General features: G+C 38.0%; 2 protein-coding genes across 3 annotated transcripts; one reads left to right on the top strand and one right to left on the bottom strand.

The window, feature by feature from the left end:
* Positions 1-2,741, bottom strand: LOC148930770 (ammonium transporter 2 member 5-like). The gene is made up of 3 exons (XM_089067250.1): positions 1,840-2,741; positions 1,359-1,644; positions 1-839 (listed from the first exon to the last, which is right to left on the bottom strand). The coding sequence occupies exons 1-3, from the start codon at positions 2,440-2,442 to the stop codon at positions 298-300; spliced, it is 1,431 nt and encodes a 476-aa protein (XP_088923376.1). The 5' UTR covers positions 2,443-2,741; the 3' UTR covers positions 1-297.
* A 2,511-nt stretch (positions 2,742-5,252) lies between these two features.
* On the top strand, positions 5,253-8,350 carry LOC148930769 (SNAP25 homologous protein SNAP33-like). Of its 2 annotated transcripts, none has more exons than XM_089066241.1 (5): positions 5,253-5,441; positions 6,177-6,733; positions 7,260-7,353; positions 7,456-7,589; positions 8,020-8,350. In XM_089066241.1, the coding sequence occupies exons 2-5, from the start codon at positions 6,245-6,247 to the stop codon at positions 8,215-8,217; spliced, it is 915 nt and encodes a 304-aa protein (XP_088922367.1). In that variant the 5' UTR covers positions 5,253-5,441; positions 6,177-6,244; the 3' UTR covers positions 8,218-8,350. The 2 variants fall into 2 exon arrangements, with proteins under 2 accessions (XP_088922367.1, XP_088922368.1); XM_089066242.1 differs by having other exon boundaries at positions 5,261-5,369.
* Positions 8,351-8,797: the final 447 nt, after the last annotated feature.

Genomic DNA, 8,797 nt, shown 5'->3' with positions numbered 1-8,797 from the left:
TTATAAAATTGAACCGAATAAAATCAAAATATTGAAGGACATACAAATTTTGGATTTTTGGATGAGATCAGTTCGGATTTTCGGATCAGATCAGTATCGATTTAGGCAAAAATCGATCCGAAACTCGAAAGTTCATCCCTAGAAATACAAAGCTAACTAGGCGCCAATTCAACTAGCTCTTGAATCTTGATCACAAATGGACAAATTAGCAAAGCCAGATCACATTTCTGGATTACATCCTAAATCTTATTTATAATGTCTCATTTCCAACATGATTCTCTTCCAAACTTCAAGAAATCATGTCCTCTCAACATGGCCCTTAGCCTTGGACGATCCCATCTCCATATCGTTGTGAGTCGAGAACCGGGAGTTCTCGTTCCTCTCGCCCTGCCCCCATATGGCATAAGCGTCCTCCCCGTGCGCTGCCTGGTCCCCGATCTCCATATCCTCCTCCGTCATCCTCAGAGGCACGATGAGCTTCACCACAATGCATATCAAGCTCGTTGTCACAATGTTGACACCAACCACAAAGGCTACGCCCACGAGCTGAAGCCCTATCTGCCTGAATCCGTGGCGGTACGCCCCCATCTGAATGCCGTAGAACAGGCCAACGTATCGGTTGTACTTCCCATAGAACAGATAGCAGAGCCTCGGGTTGGCAAAGAGGCCGGTGAGGACCCCTCCGAGGCTCCCGGCCACTGCATGCGTGTGGAATACGGCCATGGTGTCATCGACCTTCTGGAGGAGCTCGGACTTCTTGTGCACAACCATCATCGTGAACCAAGGGATCGAGCCGGAGCATAGCCCCATTATGATGGCAGCCCAACCCTGTACAACTCCTACATAAAAATCACACACTTTTACCATTATTTCGACTTCACTTTTGAAACTTTGTGCATTAAACGACGTCGTTCACTCAAAAACACCAACCACACAATGCAGATTGAACACAACCATATTTCAAGCTCAAATAAGATATAAATCACACAGTTATACACATTTTGCAATTTAAGTTCACTTTTGAACCTTTGTGTATAAATATCCAATCTTTTTAACTATTCCAAAGTGAACTAATTGACCAGAAAGACAACACAATCGCTAGTTGTCGTTCACTGTGTAATTATTACCATATCCCAAAGTATTTCGCTTTTCAGTTAAACTCACAAGCAACAATATTGTTCCAGTCCAATCCGATGCTCATGTCATCTTCCTGATCGATTTTAGTCCAACCAGTATCAATATCGTTTTCCAACCATCAAAACAAATTGAGGAAGCCACACTAGCAAGATATGAGTTTAAGTTCTTGAATTATTCCGCAATCACTCCTTTCAGAAAAACAGTGTAAACTGAGGAAAAACCTGCTGCAGGGGTGATGCAGACAAGGCCGGTGATCATGCCCTGAACCGCCCCAATCACTGAAGGCTTCCCGAAAAAGATGATATCAAGCAAAAGCCAAGTCAACAAGCTCGTAGCCGTGCACACATGAGTGTTGATAATAGCCAGAGACGCGTCAATGCTGGCAGCGTAAGGGTCACCTCCATTGAATCCCGTCCACCCCATCCACAGCAATCCGGCCCCGGCCAGCATCAGCAGAATATTGTTAGGCGGAAACCTCTCCCTATCCTTCGTCAAGCGAGGGCCGACCTACAACAAACAAAAAACACCACCAAAATCACCATGAAACACACTACTAAAAAAATCTCTATTTACTAGCAGACACTAGCAAAAATGGTTAGCAGCGGATTATAAACAGATTGAGTTCGTTAACAATTGTTGGCATAAAAAATGGATCGAAAAACTAATACACAATGCAGCAAAATCAGAAGCAGAGATTCAAACCCAAAACGCAGCAGTGAAGCCAGCAACACCCGAGGACAAGTGGATGACGTAGCCACCGGAGTAGTCAATCATCCCGGCCGAGGAGAGCCAGCCATTAAGAGACCAAATGGTGTATGCACCAATGGTGTAGGAGAAGGTGAGCCACAACGGGACGAACAGCATCCACGCGTAGAAGTTCATCCTCCCGAGCACCGCGCCAGCGATCAAGATCAAGGTAATGGCCGCGAAGACGAACTGGAAATACACCATTGTAGCATTGGGCAAGTACCCCATGAAGGCCCTCTCAAACAGATATTGCTGAGTGAAGGCCACATTGATCTTCCCCCAAATCGGGACGAGCTGGTCGCCGAAGGAGAGGCGGTAGCCCCAGCAGACCCAGCACACGAGCACGCAGGCGAAGGCGTAGAGCGCCATGAAGGCCGAGTTCACGGCCCACTTCTTCTTCACAGCGCCCCCGTAGAGGATGATCAGGCCCGGGACGCTCTGCAGGCCAACGAGGGTGGCCGCGGTGAGCTGCCACGCGTTGTCCCCTTTGCTCAGCCACTCTGGGTTGGCGTCGTCGGGGAGGAGATTCGACGGGAGGATCGCGGTCCAGTTCGTCATCGGTGCGGGGAATTTCGCTCAGGAATTTTGTCGAACAGGTGGTGTGCGGAGTGAATATGCGGGTTTTGGCGGGTATATAAAGATTGGATTTTGTTGAGTTGATTCCCACGATGAGCTGTGGCATTGATGGTATCTGTCTTGACATTTTGTGAGGAGAAATGAATTGTTTCTTGTTGGGATTTTGGCGATTGAAAGAAACAGAAATGCATACGGTTTTTACAAAGCTAGTTCTACGCTCTGAGATTATTTAATTGGTTTTGGAATATGATTTCTGTTTTATTAGTTGATGAAGCATTGTTTCTTGGTTCTGTTTATGGATGGATTTGGATATATATGCCCTTCAACTATGATATTTGATTTTAATACTCAAAAAATTATTGTTAAAGCAACATTAATTAACTGCATAATCAAATAGTGTAAATTTTTTTTATCCAGGAGTAGAATTAGTACTATTCAATTGTTATATTTAGTGTAAAAAAAAGTTACTCAACACTCCTTCCGTCCCAAAAAATATGTCTCATTTGTAGATAACACGAGTTTTAATACAAAATTAGTAAAGTGAGAGAAACCCGGAGAAAAAGTGGGTAATGTATGAGAGATAGAGAGAAAAGTATAAGAGAGAAGAAAAGGGAGAAAAGTACGAGTGAGAAACTTTATTTTAAGAAATTTGACTATTTTTTATGGGCATCCCAAAAGGGCAAAATGAGTATATTTCATGGATGGGGGAGTACTAAGTTTTACCTACCAAAGTAATAACAATGAAATGAGACATTTAATGGGAGATAATTTTCAAAGACAATTCATTGTAGACTAAGTGACTATTCGGTTTGTTAGCAAAATCATGAGATGAAATCTAGAATTGAATTGTGAGATTATTTTAGTTGTGGAGAAAGTGGTACTGACTGATTATCACATGATTATTTAAGTTTGTCTGACGAAAATGTAGCTTGAACATGTCTAATCAAAGCCGATCAGTTGCACCTCACCCATCTGTTCCATCATTTTAAAACACGTCTGTGTTACATTATCGTCGGCATATGTGATACGAAAAGGTCTATTGATCTAGATATATTTCCTTAAGAAAAAGAATACTAATGTCTGGTGCTGATCGTAATCCGGGTTCATAAATGCAACATCACTTTCTTTAAATGTTAATCACTTACAACAAACTTGTACTCCCTCCGTCCACGAATAAGAGTCCCGTTTACTTTTTCGCATTTATTTTGTAAAAATGATAATAAATAGCTATAGTGGAGAAATGATAAAGTAAGAGAGAGAATAATGTAGACAAGAGTCTTATCTATACTATTCTCTTTCTTACTTTATCATTTCTCTACTTTAACTATTTATTATCATTTTTACAAAACAAGTGCGAAAAAGCAAATGAGACTCTTATTAATGGACGGAGGAGTACTACATAATAGCGTTTACTTTGTCCATTCAAACCCAAATTAAGAATGATGTTTACTTCAATTAATTAACAAAAACTATTCAAATTAAAAAAACAAGCATATCATAATTTGGATGCAAGCAATAGACATAATCAAAAGTGTTTGATGTCTTTGTCATAAAGCCATTAAAAACCAGCATGGTTCAAAGTTGTCACCTCCCATAGAATATGTACCAGGAGGACTTCGCTGAAGAGAGTTACTCATATCTAGGTATTATTTCTTTTAAGTTTCAAACCCTCTCCTTACTAAATCGAAACTTATTAATAAATTTAGTATATAAACAAAATTGATGAGGACCAAACCATCTTCTTACTAAATTCCAAGAGATATAACGCCAACGGCGAGGTGGTGGAATTTAGGTGTTCGAAATAATAGAATTAAATTTGCATATGACATGATTATATTATCTTTTGATAGTTTTAAGCTTTTTTATTCAAAATTAAAAAAAATATATAGATAAATGTGGGATGATTAATGTAGTTTATAAAAAATATTAAAAGTATAATGAGTCGAGTGAATAGAAAAGACTTTGGAGATTTTAGCAAATTGAGAAATACTTAGTTATGTTAAATGATGCAACACACCCATATTTATATCTATATATATAGCTATTCCTAACCTATTCTAGAATTTTCTACTCTATAAGTATTTCATATTCTATACATTAAGATATTTTTCTATAAAAATCTAGATATTTTATTTTCTTATATTTCAATAGGATAAACCAAATCTCAAAAAAATTAAAAAAAAAATAGTATTACTTTCATCTTGTTAGAAGTGATTGTTTTTTCACACAAGATTTAAGAAATGATATCTTAATTATGAAGTTAAGTGGAGAGAATAAAATAGAAGGAAAAATGAGAGAGTAAAGTAGAAGAGATAATATAATAAAAATAAATAATTAAATGCATTGTTTTTCAGCTACAAAATTAATGACATTTTATGGGAATTAATTACTATAAAATCAACTCATGTTTATGCAAGTTGAAGATAAATAAAAGAAAATGGTTTGATCATAGCAACTTGTCCAAAGTAGTGGCTCTAAGACTAATAAGATTATTTTAGACGTAGATATATGTGGCTTTTGATAAGGTCAATAAGTTGTATGTACCTTTCTTAAGGGAAAAAAAAGAATTCTTCATTTGCCTTCGTGGTAGTGGTGACTCGAATTCACGAATTTGTTCACTATCAAACACACCCCAAACACAAATAGTTTAGGGAGCAAAAATGTAATTTCAGAATTGTAAAACTGCAATTTTGATATAGTCCAGGGTCCCTTTTGTAATACTACCAAAGTAGAGAGACGTTAATGAATAAAAAGGCGATGAATTAAAAATTAAAAACAATCGTAATAAAAAAAGAGTCAAATCAAAGCGAGTTTTGAACAATTCCACGAGCTGCAATTTCTTGACAGTTTCTGCTTCCGCTCACCAATTCCATTGACAAGGAATTCGCATCAATTCTTCTTAAATATACGTATTGATCATGTTTCTACTTCGCATTTAATCTCTCAATTTTTTCTCTCCCCAAATTTTAGTGGAATTTCAGGTACTGCTGCTGTAATTCAGTCTTAATTGCGTAAATTTCGAATTCAACTTTCCGTTTTCAATTTTCAAAAAAAAAAAAAAAAATTGAAAGTATTCAGAGTCAGTTCTGATCAGCTTGGATGTGTGTGTGTTTTGAAGGAGATGATGCAATGTTTCTATTTGTTCCAGTTATCATTTTTGTTTGTTGAACTGATTTTTTGTGTTTTTGCTAGTCAAAGTCTTAGCCTTTTAGGATAAGAAAAGAGTTGTTCTAGATGATGCTGTGTAGGGTTGAAAAATCGTATGAACTTTTGACTTTGTATATAACTTTGTTGATCAAATTTTCTTCAATTGATTGCTTTTGGTGGAGAGCCGTGCTGTGTAGCTTAAGATTTTTGAGGCTGTGTTTTAATTTTGGGGGTGTGGTTTTTCCTATTTGTTTGATTGATTCACAATATATTTAAACCTGGGATTGAATGGCATCATTGTTATTGGATCAATTTTGGATGGAATAAAGCAAAGATCAGATGCTATGCATACATATTGTTTGATGGAATTGAATTTCTGTAAATAGAAAAACATTTGAAGGGATGATTTTCAGTTTATCATTTTTTCTGTCTGTTTATATCTATATGTATATCTCTCTCCTCTCTGTTGTAAGCATTTTGGATTGTGTTGCTTTTGGTTACTTTTACTTGTAGCTATTCTTATCAATAGCAGGCACGCTCATATGGTTCCATACATTTTGTGCTTCCAGGTCCTTTGTTAAACTCCGAGATTCTTTCATTGATAAAAGCTTAGCCTCGTTCGGATAAAAGTATCAAAATGTTCGGTCACAAGAAGTCTCCCTTGCATAGGTTTTCACGGCACAAGTCAGCTGAGCCTGCTGACCTCCCTAACCATCAAACCAATCCCTTTGAATCGAACGATGAGTTGAAATCGGTTAAAGATTCTGGAAGAACATCATCAGATACTGCTCTGGTCACACCAAATTTCAGTTCGAACCCCTTTGATGATGACGGTGGTGATGTTAGAGGAGCCTCGTCATCTCAGAGCCTTTTCAACTCCTCAAGGAACAATTACAAGAATGATTTCCGTGACTCTGGGGGACTAGAGAGCCAGACTGTGGAGGAACTGGAAAATTATGCTGTATATAAAGCTGAAGATACGACTAAATCTGTTAACAATTGCCTTAAGATTGCAGAGGACATGCGCGAAGAAGCCACCAGTACGTTAGTTATGTTGCATCAACAGGGAGAACAAATTACCAGAACTCACACAGTTGCTGCCGACATAGACCACGACCTTAGTAGGGTATGCTCTCCACATTTTCAGCTCGTATCCTGTTAATGCATCAACAATTTTCAATTTGCACTATCTATCACTAGGAGAGGCTCGAGTTTTCTGTTATATCTATATCTATATATATATAGATACATCCCTATATGAATATGAATACATCACTATATATATATATATATGAGAGGATTATTATTGATAACTCGTTTATTGTTCGTTTTTTTAGCTTTATAGTCTGTCTCGAAATCTCTTCCTGTTCAATTTTGGTTACAAGCTTTCATCCTTTCTCCCTTTATACTAGAAATGAAGTGGTTTCACAAACTTATGCCTCACATTACTTGCTTCATTTTTCCCTTTGACACCTAAAGAATTCAAAAAACTTTCCTTCTTTTTTTCCCTTTTTTCGTGTGGGGAATGGGGGGTAGGGTGAATCTGGAGTTATTTTGCGAAAATGATTACCATGCTCAGTGCAGACGACGTGCTGCATCTTTCTTTTTTCGTATCTAATGTTTCAAATTATTGGTTTATGATTAACATTCAGGGGGAGAAGCTTTTGGGAAACCTTGGGGGCATGTTCTCCAAGACATGGAAGCCGAAGAAGAATCAAGCAATAAAAGGCCCTGTAATCATTAGAGGTACCTGGTCGATTTTCTCCCTCCAATGGTCGTCTTTAGCTTAAAATAAATCGCTGGCACATGGATGTTTTTGATGTGATTTATGAATTAATTCTTCGCTAGATGATCCGGTACATAGAAAGGGCAACCACTTGGAACAGAGGGAACGACTTGGTTTGTCTTCGGCCTCAAAGGAAAGATCATCAACTTCACGTAAACCACCACCAGAACCCACCGATGCCCTGCAGAAAGTTGAGGTATGCATTTTGAGCTTACTATTTTATGTCTGGAAATAAAAAACTGAAACTGAAATAGTATATACATGTAAACAATGTGAAGTTTACGGCTCTATCATCTTGCTGGGTGTTGTTATCGGTGAAATCAACACAAAGCCTCGTCTTAATAATAGTTTATGCCTACTTCTATATAGGAATATATGAACTGTACAAAGATGCACTACTAGGCCTACCTGGTTATAGTTTAGTTTATCCATTCTGCTGCATGGTTTCTGCTATCGTTGAAACCAATACAAGGCCTCGTCTTAACAGTATAAGCCTACTTAAAAATAGGCATATATCAGTTATACATAAAACTAGGCATGTCTGGTTATAGCTTCGTTTATCCATTCTGCTACGTGGTCATGTTCGTTTACACACAACTTATTACAATTACACGGAACTATGGCAGGTTGAAAAGGGGAAACAAGACGACGCCCTTGGAGATCTGAGTAACATATTGGGAGAGCTAAAGAACATGGCTGTGGACATGGGATCAGAGATTGAACATCAGAACAAAGCTTTGGATCATGCCGAAGATGATATGGATGAGCTGGTTTCTCGAGTGAGAGGCGCTAACCATCGCACTCGTCGTTTGCTTGGAAAGTAGGATGCCAATGCCATTACTCTGTTGTAAAAAATTTCAGATATTTTTCATGCTACGTATAGAGCTTATTTGTACAATAAAGCAGAAAATTGTTCAGCACTTTTGAGTATCGATCGACCCATATTCCATCCGAAAATTCGTTCATTTGCTGATAATCAGATTTCACAAAAACTAAGCAAAATATAAATCAGTCTTCAGACTTGATCATCAGCATATTTTTTTTACGTTCGTTGCTGCACAAAAGTCGAGGTACGTACATATTAATAACATATGGAACGGCTTCCGGAATGGATAGGGTTCAGATCAGATTAGAGTATTCATTACAGAAAAGTACTACTTGTAAAGCTGAGACAACCTCTTAAGTAGATACTTTGCGTCTGTCATCAACGGACCGATATTTCATGAACCTTGCAGCTGTTTGGTGATCATTCGAGACTAGATCCGAAGCTTTAACTGCCGTGGCTTTACCAAACTCCATAAAAATCGCATTACAGAAGGATCAGACTTGAGGAGATCGTAACCTGCATGAGGACATGCGTATCGAATCCCATTCCGGCCAGCAAGTCTACATAATTATTGTTGC

Source organism: Salvia hispanica, chromosome 3 (genome assembly GCF_029641045.1).
Source record: "Salvia hispanica isolate PSC_SH4W2 chromosome 3, Shi_PSC_v1, whole genome shotgun sequence".
In the NCBI taxonomy this organism is placed as follows: Eukaryota; Viridiplantae; Streptophyta; class Magnoliopsida; order Lamiales; family Lamiaceae; genus Salvia; species Salvia hispanica.
The sequence above is the reverse complement of the archived record's forward strand: the minus strand, read 5'-3'. Positions and strand labels throughout refer to the sequence as shown.

Coding starts and splice junctions, on each gene's coding strand:
- LOC148930770 (XM_089067250.1), bottom strand. CDS start 2,442: ATGACGAACTGGACCGCGATCCTCCCGTCGAATCTCCTCCCCGACGAC. Junction 1,645..1,839: donor GCTTCACTGCTGCGTTTTGG/GTTTGAATCTCT, acceptor TGTTTGTTGTAG/GTCGGCCCTCGCTTGACGAA. Junction 840..1,358: donor CTGCATCACCCCTGCAGCAG/GTTTTTCCTCAG, acceptor ATTTTTATGTAG/GAGTTGTACAGGGTTGGGCT.
- LOC148930769 (XM_089066241.1), top strand. CDS start 6,245: ATGTTCGGTCACAAGAAGTCTCCCTTGCATAGGTTTTCACGGCACAAG. Junction 6,734..7,259: donor TAGACCACGACCTTAGTAGG/GTATGCTCTCCA, acceptor ATTAACATTCAG/GGGGAGAAGCTTTTGGGAAA. Junction 7,354..7,455: donor AGGCCCTGTAATCATTAGAG/GTACCTGGTCGA, acceptor ATTCTTCGCTAG/ATGATCCGGTACATAGAAAG.